Source organism: Acanthaster planci, linkage group LG03 (assembly GCF_054643075.1).
Source record: "Acanthaster planci isolate LZ-2023a linkage group LG03, COTS_SCS, whole genome shotgun sequence".
NCBI classification, from domain to species: Eukaryota; Metazoa; Echinodermata; class Asteroidea; order Valvatida; family Acanthasteridae; genus Acanthaster; species Acanthaster planci.
In genome coordinates this window covers 22808543-22827394 of record NC_141779.1, presented here as the reverse complement: position 1 = coordinate 22827394, position 18852 = coordinate 22808543, and the positions used below count along the sequence as shown (strand labels likewise).

General features: G+C 39.9%; 2 protein-coding genes across 11 annotated transcripts in view; one reads left to right on the top strand and one right to left on the bottom strand.

The window, feature by feature from the left end:
* The window catches only part of LOC110991192 (uncharacterized), a 38702-nt gene extending 26187 nt beyond the window's left edge, over positions 1 to 12515 (bottom strand). For 6 of the 8 annotated variants that reach the window (XM_087134398.1, XM_087134399.1, XM_087134401.1 and 3 more), the window contains exons 1-10: positions 12360 to 12513; positions 11769 to 11864; positions 11287 to 11386; positions 10701 to 10774; positions 9898 to 10027; positions 8658 to 8803; positions 7829 to 7942; positions 4818 to 4853; positions 3489 to 3575; positions 630 to 776 (exon numbers count right to left, since the gene is read on the bottom strand). In XM_087134398.1, coding sequence (XP_086990524.1) covers positions 630 to 776; positions 3489 to 3575; positions 4818 to 4853; positions 7829 to 7942; positions 8658 to 8803; positions 9898 to 10027; positions 10701 to 10774; positions 11287 to 11386; positions 11769 to 11826 — 892 coding nt within the window. In that variant the 5' untranslated portion in view covers positions 11827 to 11864; positions 12360 to 12513. Of the gene's footprint in view, positions 1 to 629; positions 777 to 3488; positions 3576 to 4817; positions 4854 to 7828; positions 7943 to 8657; positions 8804 to 9897; positions 10028 to 10700; positions 10775 to 11286; positions 11387 to 11768; positions 11865 to 12359 lie in introns of all 8 variants that reach the window. The other 2 variants (XM_087134404.1, XM_087134405.1) reach the window with 1 other exon arrangement.
* Positions 12516 to 17393: 4878 nt separating this feature from the next.
* Positions 17394 to 18852, top strand: part of LOC110991088 (uncharacterized) — a 46944-nt gene continuing 45485 nt past the window's right edge. For 2 of the 3 annotated variants that reach the window (XM_087134355.1, XM_087134351.1), the window contains exons 1-3: positions 17395 to 17581; positions 17850 to 17948; positions 18478 to 18583. In XM_087134355.1, the coding sequence (XP_086990481.1) occupies positions 17888 to 17948; positions 18478 to 18583 (167 nt within the window). In that variant the 5' untranslated portion in view covers positions 17395 to 17581; positions 17850 to 17887. Of the gene's footprint in view, positions 17582 to 17849; positions 17949 to 18477; positions 18584 to 18852 lie in introns of all 3 variants that reach the window. The other variant, XM_087134312.1, reaches the window with a different exon arrangement.

Below are 18852 nucleotides of genomic sequence, written 5' to 3'. Positions count from 1 at the left end.
CTTTCAATTCCGGCATTATTGTTTCTAGGTCTCATTCTTCATTCTGTGTATGTTTATTACATAATGCACTTTTGTGAGAGCGAAAATGTGTAACATTAGTAGATTTAAATCCCTGCATCTTAATGCGTTCTACATCCAGTTGGACTTATGTCAATGTCAGCAATGGTCATATTAAACAAGAGAGTTTATCGTAAATGCAGATACTTTCTTCAAGTTTATTTCTTTCAGAGTTTCAACCCCCTCAATTTATTTTCTGTTCCTATATTCCTTTAAGATTTTACCTCAAAACTATACCGAGAAGAAATTTTCATAACTTTTCGTCTGCCTACGAGTGCAATATGTTGTATGTATTTTAGACTTTCAGAAGTGAGAGGTCAGTTTTTGGTATTTTATATCTTTTTCTGGTCACGGAATTCGTTTGCTTTTTTAAAATTGATTTTTACCAGAATATATTTCACAAAAGTCCCTTCCGTAGCGAACAAAGAAAAAACAATTTAAGTTTAAATTTGTTTGCACATTACATGTATTTGTCCTACTCAAAGGTTCCAGGGGTAAACTTTCAGGTTGTAATACCGACAGCTGGTATAGCTGCATCAGTTTGCAGTAAGCCAAAGGGTTTGTATACTTACGTTCTCTGCAAACACGACCACAGCCATTGGAGCAGCATTTCATCCTCCCGTCAGGACAACTCTCGTCATCTGAACACTCGTTAACACAAATTCCAACCACGGACGTGTTAGATGACACCTCTGGACATTCACCGAAACGCATGCGTGCTGGGACCGGAGGATAAACACACAGTTAAAAAAGAACAGAAAGCTCTCATGTCATTCCACAGAGTCCGATTAACTATGATTTGAATGAGGAACAGCGGACCAGAATAAAAAAGATTACGTAGGGAGTCTGATTCTATCAAGGGAGTATTTTTAAGTGTAACACTAATTGCTGCCAACTAAGGACCTGACTCCCAAAGAGTACCGTAGTTCTGTTGTATATCACTTTAAATGTCCAGGTTGCAACAACGATTACATTGGTAAAACTGACAGATGTCTAACCAACAGAATCAAGGAACACTCAACTGGGCCCAACAGTGTAATTTTTGACCATATATCATCATGTGAAGGCTTTCACCACATCCTGGGGCTACTTAATCTTCCTATTCTTCTGGTTACGGGCAAACAAGACAATTTTCAATTTTCCACCTACCAGTCATTGATACTTAGCAACACTAGCGTTATTGATTATTCTACACATTGGCTGGAATTGTTATTTAAGGAAGCTTTAGCCATCAGTCGCTACAAGCCATCTCTAAACACTGGATTAAGGGCCTCCAAAGAGCTTGCTTTGTTTGGCTAACTCTGTTTATGGGATGATTCAACACCTCACTTCTCCTTTGTTACGTGTACCTTACTGCTGGCCTCCTAACACCTTGTTACCACTGGTTTATAAGATGATGCTGTCTGTGAGCCATTCAATTCTTTGTTTACTGTTTAGACTCTCTGATTGGCCAATTACTCCCCCTCTGACTCATGTTATAAGGTTACAACTGCATGGCTTATCTCATTCCTGAAGATGTTCTGAATAAAGAACGAAATATTGAATCAAACATGGCTTTCATTAGTCTTTATGGAGTCTGCATAATATTGAGTTATCTGAATATTATCAGTGGATCACCTACTAATTGCACTTATTCAGTTGCAATCCGAAAAGACGGGACTGTACTTCATTGCCTTCGATAATGGGATTCTTCTATGGCCACTAACATCTGTTCTGTGTGATTCACTCAAATTTGTGGCCAGCCAAAGCCAATTTTTCTGACAACGCACTAGAATCCCACAACCTGCCTGAATATTTCAAACAAAATATATTTGAAGCACATGTGATTTACTTCGGCGCACACGACGTTCGTGAGGGCATAGTAGTGGCTAGGGCTAGCCCGGATACCAGTCCCGACAAATCAAGGGTCCGGTATCACCAAATGTCACGTGTCCAGGACTGGACGAATTCCTCCAGTTTTCCGAAAATAGCCGAAATATTCCGGAGTCGCCCCGTCTACATTCTGCATGTTCGGATTGTACCGTTGATGTTCGGTTATTCCCGGTCTGGTTGGTGGGCTTGTTGAACATAAACCGTCAACAATCATGCATTGGCCTTTAACAACAAAGTTACAAACAACTTTACTTGTTGATGGGTGTGTGCGAGGAAGGAATGTTGCTGTACAAGAAATGATCAACTGAAAGAATTTCGAAAATGCTTATGAATGATTTTGAGTTTTCTGATATTTGTTCAAGTGCGCATCATTAGGGAACTTCCGGCTGATTTGAACCCACCACGTATGAAGGGAATTAAATCGAAAACATCCAGGCTTTTAACTTGTGATCTCTGACCCTTGCGTCATATCTATTTATTTCTGCGGGTGATGGCTGATCCAAGATTCTTTATCATCCCAAGGGTCGTCAGAGAAACTTTGGGCAGGGAACCAGACTACCTAGGGTCAGAAAGGTCGACATGACGTCATCATTGTAGCCTCTCAACCAATCAGAACGCTGGATTTAGCTCACATTCAGCCTCTTTAGCTCAATTTGAGGAGCCAGCCCGTACCATGCCTAGTATTGGTGTCCAACAAGTAAGGTGCGTACTCGTGATTAATTAAGTATTTTTTTATTTTTCTCTATAATTTTTATTTTTGAACTATATTCCTACAATACGAAGATGGCATGGAACGTGCAAATCAAACGATTTTTTATTGTAGGATTTATGTACTGGTATTTGTGTGTATAGCATTTCAAACAGAGGTGGCGGTTTCCATAAAAGTAAATAAACAAAGACTTGACGATAAACATTACAATTAGGGAATGCAAATACGATACACATACAGTGAGAATTGGGTACGTGTACATGTACATGCATACCCAGGATAAATATAAAGGTGTTTTTGCAGTTATGGTTTTTAGAATAATTTGAATTCCTGTTTCCTATTTTGCCAGTTGAGGAGAATCCCTTGATAGAAACTATATTTCTTTTGTGCAATCCAGCAGGAGCTGGTTAAATAACGTGTCCTTTATATTTTGTTTCAAATGATTTAGTGATTTTTTGTGCATCGCATGTCTTTGCAAAGAACGTATCCAATAAAATGAAAAATATGAAATGAAACGTACCTACAACACAAAAGTGGTACAACCCTACATGTCCGAATTGTATGCTCAGCGGGCGATTCCATGACGTAACAAGGTGAGTCATCGATAGACGACAAACAACCGGGCACGTCCCGTGTCTGGTCATCCACTGATCAACCAGACTGAAATTTTGCGGGGTTTTCAAATAGTCGTGTTATGTGCCCTCTTAACCTGTTCTCATTGCGCCGTAAGTCCGATGCGTCGATTGAAAAGAGTTGAAACAGCACAGGACTGAAACGCGGCCGACAGATTCGGATTTCGAACGGATCAAACTGTCATCATGAAATAAAAGCCTTTCATATTTTTTCTTACGTTTGCATATGCAAGTCATACATCCTCGTTCGTCCTTTTCGAAGCCGTTTGGGCAAGCTTTTCTGCACCTCACCTTCGAACATGATACTATGGATAAAACAAAATGTTCAAAGAAGGGCAAACAGAAAAGGGACACATTCTCAACATCATAAAACTAGGAATGCGACTTACCATTCCTCTTTTATACTCATCTCTTGAAAATTGTCATTAAATTTTGAATTAAGATACATGACTTGATCTATGTATTGAACAATCCTAATAAGGCAAATATCTTTTTGATAATTTCTGAGCCAGAACGCCATGATTACATAAGGTACGATTCCATGTCTACATCATCGCTTGTCACATGCCCATCATTTTTTTCACTCAATAATCCAGCCTGTACATGTATTTATCATATATTTATACTGTCCATTCCCTGGTTGCTTTCCATGTGAATTACATGTACATGTTTAATTGTATTTTCTTTGATTGAGTGCTATGTTTTTGTGATAACTTAAGATTCTTGTTAATTTTAATGAATTACTTCTGAGTGATTCGGAGTAGTTTTGACATCTGCCATTGACAAGCCTTTGCTTATTAAGACCTTAGTCAATTACTTCTTCCTTCATAGGTTGTTTCTGTTTTATAAACATATCTGTATAATCCTCCTTTATTGTGCATACTAGATAGATTGTGTTTTGTTTATGGTTGGATACAAATAAATGTTGCTACGAACAATGTTGGTTTCTGTCAGACACTGTACCACACGGCTTGAATAAAACAGTTGATGGTAAGTTTCCTGCAACTAAATATAATTATGTGTGATTTCATTTTGTCTCTTGTTCACTTACCTTCTGGCTCAGTGCCACTTGGGTTATTTTCTGTATTCATGCAAACACCCCCCCCCAATTTTCAGGTATAAAATATGTTCTTAGCAGCAAAGGCCGCTTCAAACTTACACGAAAGCAAAACGAATGTGACTTCACGAAATTCGTTGGGGATTTAATTTATGAAACCTTTCCAAATTTGCAGCACGAGTAATTGATCTTACACAGCAAAGGTTGCCTTTGTGTTCACTTTTGCACAAAGGTTGAACTGGTTTCAGAGCTTTGTCAAAGGATTTGAATAAAAGATGCTTTCAAACGGTAGCAAATGTTACCTCGTGCGTTTTGAAAGTGCAGTGGATGAAACATTAAAAGATTATGAACTTTAAACACCAAAGACTGAAATTTGGGGAACTGTTCAATTGCCACGGGAACAACTCAGCATCCCCCATATTTCGACACTTTTTCTATAAGAGCAGGCCTTAAACTCTCGACACATGCATAGTGTTCATTTTTTACTCACCTTCTTTCTCAGGGGGGAGAGAAATCACTTCAGGCTCTGTAAAATAATTTAAATAAGTGGCAATTGAGACGAAGGTGAATAATTGCAGTTTATGAATGTATTCCAGGGATGCGCAACCAAAGTAGGCCAAATGCGCCCAACGCGACCAACGGATGCGGAATATAGGGTGCGTTCGATTAGCTTCCGTGAACACACCAATACACTCAAGGAAGCCTCAAAATGAGGCTTATCGAACGCTACAGTGTGTTTTCAAAGGCATTCTGGGAAAAAGCTCAAGTCCCCGCCTCGTTCCATCATGTACGTCCACGCTCGAACAGTCCATCCGTGACGTCATTACACTCGGGCAGCCTCCAGAGACCCGTTTGCCAGCTGGGGTAGTGGTGGCTGACACCAGGGCAGGCACGAACATCACGTGATGGCTAAACGAACGCTCTCGTGTAAGTTTGACTTCCACGCGTAAGCTAATCGAACGCACCCATAGAAAGGATCCAAAAGTCCATGAAATGACAGGCTTGACTGCTTTTTCTTGCGTTTGCTTTCGCAAGTTTGGCATCCGTTTTCGTTTATCTTAAAGCCGTTTGGACAATGCCTGCAGCGTACCAGCGGACATGCAACAATGGACGAAACAAAATTAACCGAAAAGATGGAAACACAGAAAAGTGACACACATTCTTAAGATTGTCAAAAGTAGGAATAGGACTTAACATTTTTCTTTTCAATAAATGTCTTCAAAATTGTTACTAAATTGGAAAGTAAGATACGTGACACTGACAACTAGCTAGACAAGAGTAATAAGGCTAAAAATCTTTCTATAATTTCTGAACCAGAACCAGTTGCTTAAGTAAAGCACGATTCCATGTCAACATTGTGGCTTATCACTATACCCACCCAGGTTTTTCCATCAATAATTAAGCCTCTACATTTTGTATTCATTCATATATTTACATTGTTCATGAAGTACCTGTTTAATTGTATTTTCTTTGATTGAGTGTTATGTTTTGTGATTACTTTTGACTCTTTGTAATTTCAAGGAATTAGGCCTACTTTTGAGTGCTTCGGAGTAGTTTTGTGATTAGCCATTGACAAGCCATTGCTTATTACGATTTTAGTCAATTACTTCTTCATTCATACGTTGTTCTTGTTTTTATAAATGCAAGGGCCAGCGAGGTTTGGCTTTTCAGGGATTATTTTTGGGTTACATGCCTAATCACTGAATCAAGACGATTACGTCATTGGTAAACATCCTCTGGTCATTAACATAGTGTATTCAGAAAGAAGTGATCATATGTTATCGGCCTTGATCTAGAAACTGCATTTCTGGTTGTATAATTGATAACTGTTTTTGTGAGAATGTATCTGGTGGTTTTTAAGGGCAGTGGAGAAACCAAACTTTATAATTACACTTTCCGTTGCCGCGCACGATACTATCTGTGATGCGCCGTCTTGGAATGTGCGTACGTACAGTTTCTTCCCTTTCCAGACCGGTCTTCAAACTGTAAGTGTTGTGGATATTTTCCTCGTTACAAAATGCATACTTTTAATAGTTGAATAAGGCAGTTCCTGACTAATCACGGCCTCACATTCTCGCAGCATACCACTTCAGTCTCTGCGTGAATCTTGTGTGCATATTTTGGTTATAAAATTCTATTTTGTCGACTGGATCCGCGGCAAACTCTTATATTCAGTCACATGGTCGAATATATTGTATTCCCACGTGATATGCATGTAACTCTGTAGTATCTATGTAGAACTAAACCCTTGGTTGGTCTCTTGGTTACATTGCTTCATTAGGGTGTTTGGTGTGCTTGACATCGGCCAAGAGATTTAACTTGGCGTTTGGGGAACTGAACGGAACTGAAAGGAGTCGAACTGAGTCAATCTGATTAAGAACTTACATGTAATTGAACTATAATAAATTATACTGTATAAATTAAGATATCCATAGGGGTTTCTGATAAATCATCTAGTACTGAAAATGAGAAAGCCATTGCACATTATCATTATTCACAGTGCGGGACTGTTTGGCAGATTCAGTATTCATTCTTTTCTCTGTCAATCTTCAGGTTTTTGAGAGTAAATCAATAATTAAATTATTTTAATTATTTTTCCCAATGGTGGGATATATCTGACTCCTGTCTCAAAGTTTGAATTGTCTATTTTCCTGCCCAGCCCTTGCTATCTGTAACTAATCATTTGACGGATTTTCCTACCTGACACGTGGTGCATAAAACATTGCCCCGTGGTCATCCGATGGTCGCGACATAAACATATCTGTATGTTCCTCCTTTAATGTGCATGCGATATGATTGTTTTTTTTTTCCTTAGGAGCAAAGGCCTGTCCAAACTTCGGCGTAAACGAAAGCGAACGAAACGATTTGACGTCACAAAATTCGTTGGGGATACAGTTTGTGAAACTTTTGCCAATTTGCAGCACGAATATTTGATCTGACACAACCAAGGTTGCCTTTGTGTTCACTTTTGCACAAAGGTTGAACCGGTTTCAGAGTTTTGTCAAAGGATTTGAATAAAAGATGCTTTCAAACGGTGGCAAATGTTTTGAAAGTGCAGTGAGTGAAATTTAAAAGATTTAGTATATATTTCAACTTCATTATCGTATCTCGGGGATGCGTAATCAACATATGTCAAATGCCCAAATGAAAGTCGTTATCTCTAGCGCCGCAAATGTGGTAGATGTCTGGCGCAAACAGAAATCCAGCTTTATGCATTTTGATTGCATTTTGAAGTTTACTTGTGTAATTCACGGTGTTGCTGTTCTTGTCACAGCAATTCGCAAAAAAGTGGCCGAAGGGTTTAGAGGGCGGGAAGCCATCTCAAAAGCCCCGGGAGGACGGTGTGGAACTGAGAGTGTTTAGCGCCTACACCTGTATATCACCATGCACCCTCCGAAGGGGGATGGTGGTTTCTTTTACTGAAGGCAACGAAACAGGTCATTAAAAGGGTTAAGGGTTGGTCTGAGTTAGCCACTGTTGCCCCTGGCAGAGGAGACATACCTTGTTTTAATTCGCAGTATTGTCCACGATATCCATCTGAGCAGTCACACTCGAAGCCATCGGACAGTGGGCGACAGGTTCCGTGAACGCAAGGGGAGCGCAGACACGGATCAACTGAAGCAGCGAAACAAAATTTACTGAGAATACAGCTATTTCTTCGACTATGTGTCAACCAGACATTTGGCTCCAAGAAAATATCAAAATGTTTCTCCCAAACTAAGACAGAGGGCAAAAATCACTTTAACTTTCTTTCGTAAATACCGGAGATATGGTTAACGCGATACAAAAAGAGCCTACCACGTGGCTGGTCTTATTGATTGATAAAATACCAACCGACCAAAAAGTGGACCCTACACAGTGACTTGCATGTATTCGCGTATTTCTACGTCGAATCTATCGGTACATAGCATTCAATACATGGGGTGACATGAACATTTCGGAGTGTATTTCATTTTAGTCAGAGAAGTAATCCCCCCGATTGGTGGTTTTAAAGCTCACGTATATGTATAAAATCATTTTAAGTGAACGCTAATTCAAAACCATTAAAAAACTTGAAGTTACATCTCCTTGCCGAAGTTTGAAAAATTGATGCAATATTCCTCTACTTTCCCATCTTTTCAAGACAAGTCCAAATTCAAAATGCGCTATTTTGAAGCTAAAATAGTGCAGACGGTTTGAGTACGAAAAATTACTGGTTACATGGTGCTGATGTGTCTCCTGATTGAAAATAAACAAGCAAAATAATTGGAGGAAGCCCCAAAACCTCAACGTTATGATGGAGAAATCACATTCTTTAGTCCTCGAGTATAATGAGAGGTATTTAACCTACCCTGCTGATTCTCGATATCATCAAAGGTGAAGAGGCCCACGTTCTTTTTGCTTGTTCCAAATCCCAAGAATTTGGGGGTCAGTGGTTTGTTGAAATCAAGCTTCATAAACTCAGCCCTCTCGCTTCCTCGTCCCACCTTGACGGATCTGCGGATGAGAGATTTGATAAAACGTGAGGCTGGAATCTTGAAATTGGCTGTCGAGATATTGTTGGACAAAACACGGTAGATTTTTCCGAACTGTATTTCCGTAGGTTGCACTGGAAACAGGAAGCAGACCATTTGTAACAAAGCATTTCGGACTTTGTGTCCCTGAAAAAAACCTGCCATTGAAATAAATCAACTCAAAAAGAAAACAAACAAACAAAACAAACGAACGAACGAACGAACAAACGAACGAACGAACGAACGAACGAACGAAAGAACGAACGAACGAACGAACGAACGAACGAACGAACGAACGAACGAACGAACGAACGAACAAACAAACAAACAAACAAACAAACAAACAAACAAACACCCCAAGGAGCCCCGATTGGCCAAGACCAAATGACTGTAAAATGCGAAAGTTACGGGGGCGTTGCTACCAGCAAATTAAACACTCCAGACCGACATGGTCCATTTTATCCAATGGGGGGCTCTTCTGGTCTAGGCGGATAGCAATACTAAAGGAAGTCATGAAATTTGAAAAAGCGACACAGAGGGTAGAGTTCTAAACCGGGATCAGGAGCTTGCTGAGCAGCATGGGTATAGACTGAGCTATCACAGCACCACGGTGGATATTGAATCTGTAACGTTATTGGTCTTGGGCAGAAGCACCCCCTCTTCGGTTGGAATGAACCAGTATCGTAACTGGGGAGGGGGTACATGTCCCCGGCTGATGCCCGTGTCCCCCTCGCTGGTGCCCTCCCCCATTTGAAATCTGTGAATGACCACAGTTGAGTCTATAAAGTTATGCAGCTGCAGTTTATTTTTCGTTGTAGTGCTCTCCTAAAAACAATGTGCCCACCCCAGGGGTACTCCAAGACAAAGAGTCCCGGGAATGAGCCGTCTTGGAATTCGCATTACAGTTTTGTTTAGAGAAAACACTGCGCTACTTCCTTTAGGGTACTGAACCCTGTTATGGACTTGAGTTCCTGCAGTAATCTATGAGAAGTGTTTAACGATTGCCGGCTTGCTTAACTTCCTGAGGGCTGAATGTATCCCAGGCTACTCCAAACAAAGTACAATGCAAATTCTTACCTTGGCTCAAACTGCACCCAGTAGCTGTTGTATTCTCCGCAAATTAATTCATTTGCAGTGGACTGGATCTCCTTTGACGCCTGACGCCTACGTCTGATGGAAGACTGGGAATTTTGCTTGTCACCAAGAACTGTGGGCAAGAAGCCATGCCGGGATTATAGACCTGTCTTCCGCTGCGTGAAATCGCAGTTTGTGCTAGAGTTAGCCGTCAGCAGAGAAATCCAATGTTTTAGTTCTAAAATCGTTTTGAAATCGTTTAATTACCTCACGCAAATCTTCAAAGGATCAGGAGACCTTCTGTCACGGACTAACTGAGTTAATTTCCAATAACAAGTGAAATGTTCAATTTGAGGTAAAAGTGGTTAACAAGTGATGAGGCCACACTTAATACAAACCATGGCTGCCAATACATGCAAAATAGAGGTTCAATTTCATAAACTAAATAGAGGTCCACATAGATGATGTCGCGTCTAAACTTTCTGTGGGTGGCCTTAGCAGAATTATATTCCTCCATTGTGGGAAGGTTAGTTTCAAAATATGTTTTTGCCTCATTACTTTTAAAGACAACTGTCTTTCAGAATTGATAAAAGCAGCGTTCATTATTTTGTAAAATGGTTTAAACTTGTACAATTTAAAACTCGCCACAGTAACTTCTTTGTGACTACTGATGAGAATTAGTGCGATTGGCAGATCTTCTACAAAGTTGGAGTGATTTGTATGGGCGCGAAAGGGCATTTAAAGACACTATGCAGTGCCTATACAAACACGAATGCTTAAGGGAGAGAGGAATTGTAGTATCTTACGGATGGTGACTCGGTCACTTCTGCGACCCTTGCCGTCTGAGAGTACAATCTTCACGTCACCAACTGCAGCAACTCTGGAAAAATTATGGATATATTATCGGCGATAGTGAAAAATCGAAGAATTTAAAGAAAAAGACCACCAGTTGTCGTATCGACGAAGTTAAAATGAATGAAGCATGGACTAAAATACTGCAGTTGACAGCATGCATTCCTTAAGAGATCTTGAAATTTATTGTGTTGGTAAAAAGGGTGAAGTTTTATGGCGTGAGAGACAATTAAAAGTATAATTCTGATGACGTCACAAGCTTGCGGACCAAGCAGCGGGAAGACAACTGTTCGTTGCCTCACTTTCCCCACCATCCACACGCCAAAAAGAAACCTTATTGTCCAACAGGTTGGAAGAAAAGTCTAAACAAAGTCAGATTTCATAATTTTCAAGCAAAGCAGCTCAAGATAGTAAGTCTTGCTCTCCCTAATTTTAATTCGGCTCTCTTTAGACTATCTGCATGTTTAATCCACAGCATAACATTTTGATAGGTTTAACAGTTGCTGACCAAAATCGAAATCGAACATGAAGCGTGCATACCTGAAGTTGAATCGAAAATATGACGACGGAAGAGGGCCTGGAAACCACTGTAAGTCTTTGCTCTTTTTGGTCTGGAACACTTGACACGTCGGAACTGATCCTGAACAGATGCACAAGTTTACATGAGTTTCATAATCAAGGTTTCTTGAAAGTCTGTAGGCTGTAAAAATTCCTTGAATTTACTGGAAATCATCGGCAGCCAAATGACGGTAAAATATAATTACAAGGTCAAGTCAACATAATTTTTATGTGTAACTGTTTAAGTTGCTTTTTCTTATTTGTACATTTTACTGATTAATCGTTAATCGTGTGCGCAATAGTTCCTGGTAATTTCCCAATTGGTCTTTTACAGTAAAATAACTTTCATCTGGTTTGTTGACACTCGTATTGCAAAATCTTTTTTTGGAAAATGAGAATTGTTGCACTAAACTAGAGTACAACTGTAATTCAGCCTTTCAAAATGAAAAGGAGATTTTTCCTGCCTGCAGTGACGGTGGCGACTACTGCTGCTAACAGGACGAGAGTCCTGGACACCGCCATTGTGTAGCTTGTCCTGTCCACTTACGGGGTGATCTGACCTGCATCAAGAGAGCAAGACTTAAATGATTAAATGGAAACAAGCAAGACGAGACTGCAGTTTATATCATTTTTAAACCATGAATGAACTTATCTACGATCGAATTCTTTAGTTATAGTTTATATGCCTTCAGAAGGGATACTTTAAGGAAGAAAATCAAGAAACAAACCACACACTCCGTAGACCAGCATGTCCAATTACTGTCACAATCTGAACATGGGCCCTGTTTGTTTCACATGGATCTGGATCGTGATCAGTGATCGTTACGATGGTTCGCACCATCGATTAGGCAGGTTTTGGCGTCTGTAAACCAACGGCGGATCACTGATTGTGATCTAGATCCGTGTGAAACAAAATACGGCCAAGGATATCGGGTACCCAGCCGTATAGACTACGCACAAAATCTAGGTTGGCAATCTTCAATACACTTTAATAATTTCTAAGTCGTAAAACTGAAGAAAAAAGACCATTATTCATGTCAGATACTGCACATTACCCCACTGGAAGCAGGGCTGCCTGTCCAATACCGTCTGACGTTGCACGATTTGCAGACGAAACTGAGCGTGGAACGGCGTTTGCACGGTAACGAGAAGTCCAGAAATGTGTCACAAAGTAATTTTCTGCATATTGTATAATTGCACCAGTCGTTCAATGGCAACGTCATGTGACGTGTCCTTGTCTACATATGTTATTTCTGATCGATCGAATTCCTTGCTCATAAGCGATTTCTTTCGTTGTTTGCCTTGAAACTATAGTACTCGGCAAACAAGCAGATTATCTATTGATTGAAATTAACCCTAGAAAAGTATGGGGTCTTTACTAATCACTCGATAAAAAAATTTCCGCGTAATCGAACAAAATCACTGGAAACAATTTGTACAATTAGCACCAAGGACAGTCATCATAAAAGGCTTAAAGAAAATCAATAGGTATTTACCTGAATTTCACTCAATCTAAAGGCAACAGGTGAATCTATGCAGGAATTGAAATGGAAACGGATTTGAAGTCCAGTGCTAGCGGGATATTTACCTCACCAACTGTGAAGATAATGTTTCGCATGATTCTTAAAAGATTATTCAAATATTTGTCAAATGCATGTTTTGGCTTTAGGATTTTCATAAATTAAAACGTCTCACTACGATGCACAAGTTTCAAAATTTCATTATTTTGTCGTCAAAAATATGAGAATCACGCCCCCAATTTTTCATTAAACGTTGGAAATAACAAGTGCAAATGGTTCTAAATTTAATTAACTTGAAACTTTTTGTAACTCAAGTACTATCAACTGCACCAATACGCACTTTTAGAGGTATATCTTCGTATTTATGTAGGCAGAGGCCTAGTTAGAATTAAAAAACGTTTATAAGCTGAAAATGATTCATAAAGGGAAGGTAACGTATAACCTTGTCTAAACTCACGTAATCTGTTTTTTACACATTTCAAGGTTTTAATGAAACTGGCAGGTGGTCGAAACAATGGGAGTTATCGAATTATTTGAGTTTGATTTCCTTTGCAGTTTTCAGGGCTGCTGAATTCAGCGCTTATTCTTTTGTATTTATTTCAGCAATCGAAGTCGTTATTAACAAAAGGATATCATTGACGTACTCTTCCCGCGCACGTCTGGGGTCTGTTCACTGGTCAGAACTTGGTGGGCTTGGCTCGCGAGTAACACGCATGCGCATTTCTTAAATGCTTTTCATTTGGTGGCTTTCATCCCTCCAGGTTGAGATATCTACTTTTTCAAAATTTAAACCAGAGTCCAAGAGTCGTTTTCCTTAGAGACAGTTTGACACCTATACACGTCGGTGAATGGGCAACAAGCTCTCAAATGAACGCAGTTTATTTAGTACAGTCACCAATGCTGAGGTTACGATTGCCAACAGCTTGACATATGACCTTATCTTCAAGCAAACTTGAATTCATAATTCTGACTGGTCGATTTATAGCAACAAATTTTGCACGGTGCATGTCAAACCCTGCGTAATGCATTGTTCTAATCCCACGCAATGCGCTATCTTTACGCTAAAAGCAAAAGGCACACTGTTACAGATGGGACATTTCTTCCTTTATAATTCGCCTGCTGTTTTTGATTTAATTCTTTCTTTAGACATTTGTGGTACTGTAAGTCTAACCTGTTCTGCAGCAGACCCCATGTATTGTGCTTTGTACCCAGTATTCTTTTGTCAAGATGTTGCCCAGTGGGCTGACCGGTTATGTAATGGCTCTTTTATTATTTGCTGGGTGCACATGTATTTAAGAAGTGGGTTGTACCATGCTTGGGTGCACTCATCACACCACAGCCACCCGTTCAGCCAGGGGCTCTGTTCTTTTTTTCATTTGATGGGTGTCGCCAACCTTCATCACTCCAGCCAATGTCCAATTGGCCCTACAGCTATACACTGCCTGCAGACTCACCGCTGTACTCTTCTCCTTCAAGGTGACGGCTTGCCACATGCATTGCATGTAGAGACAGTGAGTCACCGCTGTACTCTTCTCCTTCAAGTTGATGGCTTGCCACATGCATTGCATGTAGAGACAGCGAGTCTCCGCTGTTCTCTCTCTCCTTCAAGTTGATGGCCCAAACCAACCGGTTTTGCGGCTCTTCCTAGATGGCCTAGGACCAGGCTGGTTCTGAGGCTCTACCTAGATGGCCTGGGACCAGACCGGTTCCGAAGCTCACCCCAGATGACCTGGATCAGACCAACCCGGTGCACCAGCCAGTGCTTCAGCCAGCTGTGCCTGAGTTGCCCCTCCGCAACAGAATACCGATAGTCAACTTGACAGCATGCACCCAATCAAGTCCTCGACAACAACCTATAAGTAATTATTTAATTGTATAAACAAATAGAAACCTAGATTTAAACTGCTTTATTATTTTTAGTATGTAAACTGAATAAATTTCTGTAAATATAGTTGCTGGTTTCCTACTCTATGCTGTCATGTTCGTCTCTGTCGTGCCCTACTTCATTTTGGTTCTTTTGAATTAGTCGCACGTAACAACACTGACTGCAAATTTACAGGTGAGCATTGTGCACATAGGCCCCATAACCAACCTCGACTCCATTGGCTGCACGCGCGTTTCTTCACTAGCCCCTGGTTGTGTAGAATTCGACAATGACACGGACTGGCTATTGAGAATGAATAAACATAAATGTAAAGCCAATCACACGCGTATTTAGGGGGAGGGGCACGGACGTGTATAATAAAATCTGGTCTCGCAATGCCCTTAATCAGCTTATAGAGACCACTGAATCCACGCGCAGCCATTTCACCGAGCCGAATACAAAGCTTTCCTGGCAATGCCCGCCTTTGTACTTCCTGACGTCATAAAAGGGAGCCAACCCATGCTGTTGTATTTGGCTCGGTAAAATGGCCGCTGATTGGCTTCTTTTTCATACAAAGGCGTTGCAAGTCCAGGATTTTTATATACGTCCGTGGGGAAGGGGCGGAAGGGTGTTGTACGACAAGCGCCCCCTACGTTCAAAGTCTTCTCGTCCAGTTTTGTGCGGCGATGGAGTGCACATTCTTTCTTTCTCAGTTGCTTGAAAATGGACCATGAAGAGTCTTCGAAACCACGACCAACTGGCAATATTTTAATTGATAATTTCATGTGTGACTCCAGGTGTTTAAACCTGTAGTAAATATATTTCTTATCTGGGACTTTATATAATATATAAAGTCCCAAATAAGAAATATATTTACTACAGGTTTAAACACCTGGAGTCAAATCATAAAAGGCTGTTTTGAGATGAAAAATGTCTTCAGGATAAATATTTGTTTCATTTTATTTACGTTAGCGTGTTCTCGTGCAGGACCCACAGCAGGACCGAGAAGCCAAAATGGGAATCTTTTTCTAGAATCTCCATGAAACGAAGGGCTGGTGAACACATTGGAAATAGAACAAGTGCTTCAGTAATCTTTGTAGGCAACAGAAACGCTGGAGACTGTAGCTTTAAATGAAACAATTCCTTATGAACACCCTCTTTTAATGCATGGAATATGCGTACAGGCCATTGTACGCACACCACGCGCAAACCCCTTCCGGTTGCACTACACCAAATACGCGCCCATAGAAAACAGTGCAGAATTGGACCGAAATAGCGCCGCTTATTGACTCTCGTGAAGAGGTAGCCTCCTTTTTTCACTGGAAATTCAAGATTATGGCTAGAAGATCACTTTTCGTTTCAAATTTATGGGGGTTAGCCATGAAATGTTTTTATTCGCCTTTCCCCGAAGATACCCCCAAAATAGAAGTAAAACCTAAGCGCTCATTTCTGAATGAATGAAGCCACCAGCCTCTATTTAAAATAGGCCCGCAATTTGGGGCTTTTTGTGACAGAAACACCCCGAACTGGGAACTATTAATCCAAAATTCGGGATTTATAGAAATATATAATTACCATTCTCAACCCTGTGCTTTCATGGTCAATTGAGGGCGTTGTTAGTGTGACGTAATCTTGGGACACAGATTTCTATTCGAAAGAACCCAGAATTTACCTATTGAGAACATTTCTAAGCTTATTTCTGTGCACATAAAAACAATGAATCACCAAAGACCGAAAAAATTGGTCCTGCAAAGTCTACCAAAATGCAGGACTTTTTAGTTTTCAAACAATGTAACATTGATGATTTCTTTCTGGGATGATATCACAGTTTGTCTCATGAATATGGAAACATTCATCATCACTAAACCAAAAAGGCAATAAAAATAGCCTTTGAAATAGTAAAAAGCTTAAAATAAGGTTAAATGGAATACAAAGGTTAAAGGTGCATTTCGAGAATTTATAAAGCAAACTGATTGCATCTCCCCTTTAAAATTGTATTCTTTTTACGAGTCCATAATGTCCTGGTAAGTGGAATTAATTGAGTCTCGGGTCTTTAGGTATTTCTCTGTGCACTTGGTATGTCATTACTATGCTCTGAGTCAAGGTATTAGTTTCATAATACAAAATGTGGGGTCTAATTTTCCGTATCTCTGCCACAGGTGATGTATAATATCATCCGATTCATTATTAAATAATGCCAATTACATGCACTTGCCAAACAAATAACAAGCTTTCGATCCGACTGAACGACATTTTTCAGTCCCATAACACAGGTCAGGTGTAACAGGGACACAAAAATATCTTTTTGGGTACTTTTGGGCCTCAGTTTTTGAGTGATCCATAAATGCATACAGACCTATAATACTTACACTCAAGTGCTGTTCGCCCTGTTGTTTTAGATAAGACAAAAGTCCAGTGAATCGATATTGGACGTGGTGTCAAATATCTATAATCCTTTCCAGATGGGTCGTCCAAGGTGTGGAATTGTTTCAAATGCATTTAAACAGATTTATGTTGTTTATAAAGTGTTGCAGTTTATGATTTGAGGCTTCACGTATATAACCATTGTTATTAGATGTCGATAATTAAATAATCAATTTTGAACAAGTCTTTGTCTAAATAATCAGGACACAAATAATGTCCTGGTAAGTGAAAACAATGTGTCCCAGGAAACTGCGATGCCCTAAGGAAAGGTCACATTTGGCTGGGTCACACGAGATGTTGTTTTTCACGTGGCAGCAGTGAAGACCCCTATGCAGCTGCCGTGAAACCATCTTTACTTCCGAATTTTGTGTTGTCGTGCAAATAAACTACCAAAAAGTATCGCGTTCAAAGCAGTAGCGGAGCCTAAACATCGGAAGGGAGTGGACGCACGAACGTACACCAGAAAGGGGTAACAACATTTCCAGAAATGTGAAAGCTTTGGAAAATCATAGATATTTCAAAAAAACTATGGCCGGAAGAGCAATTGTAATATCTAATTAGAGCTTTGGTCATTTCATACAAATACCTCTGGTAGAGGTCGAGTGCAGGATCGAGTGAATCAAACCTATTCGAAGAATGTTGAATATGAGTATAGCATTTTGAATTTGGAAATTGGTAATTGGAATGCTGGATTTTAAACAAAAAATCGAATAATCGATACTTTTACCCTGATGCAGGTCATAACACCCCAAAGGCGGACTCCGAAGCCTTCAAGATGGCGGCTTCCGGTCTAGTTGTTCTGATGCTGGCTGTGACTTTTGCGAGGATAACCGCTGGTAAGAAAGCAATATTTTTCTTGAAAGTAGAATCTACTTTCATGTCATTTGATAAAAGAATTTAATGACGATTCGTCCAGTTTCAGTCAAGATAAAGATTTCTCAACAAGAATCCCTTTACTGAACGACTTTGTCACTAATTTGTGATTAGGTTGATTAAACATGTGACCTGTTTCCACGAAATCCGTACAAAGATGCCGAAAGTTAATTTTTTTCACGTATTTTGATACTCGAGGTCATTTAATTCTCCAATAAATATAAAATGGTTACTTACTTCTTGCTTGCCCTGATAATACTTGGAGAAGGGATTCAGAGCCCATCATTTTCCAATCAATCAAAAGTTAACTTAAAAACATTTTGTTCTGTTGCATTTTGTCCCAGTTCGTTGGGAAACATCAGTATCGTAAAAGACACTTCTTACATGACAGAAATTTTAAATTTTCAAACCTCCTAAAATTCAGCATGTTCTCAACACTGTTGGATGGTCATTTACCGTTCAAAATCACATGTATTTATATTTATTACTAAGCACCACTAGAGAGCCATATGTGTCAACTGTTCCAAACTGAGAAGAATGACGGTTTACAGTGGCACCCGAGTCTGCTACCGGCATCACATTTTCAAATAAACTTCAGGTAGGCGTATGCCAAGGATACACAGTGTGAGGGTAGGGATTTGCTAAACGTGTTTCAATATTTCACATCGTCAAGTTAAATTGTAACTTACGGGCACAAATTTGATCAGTACAAACTTGAGGTATAATAAAATCTTCCTGTCTAAGGAAATGGAGGAAACATTCCTATATCCCATAATGTAAAACACCGACCAGTAGACGAATACAGTCATAGAGAATTCCATTAGTTTTTACTAAACTGGCCACTGCCTCGTTTTGTATTGATTCATA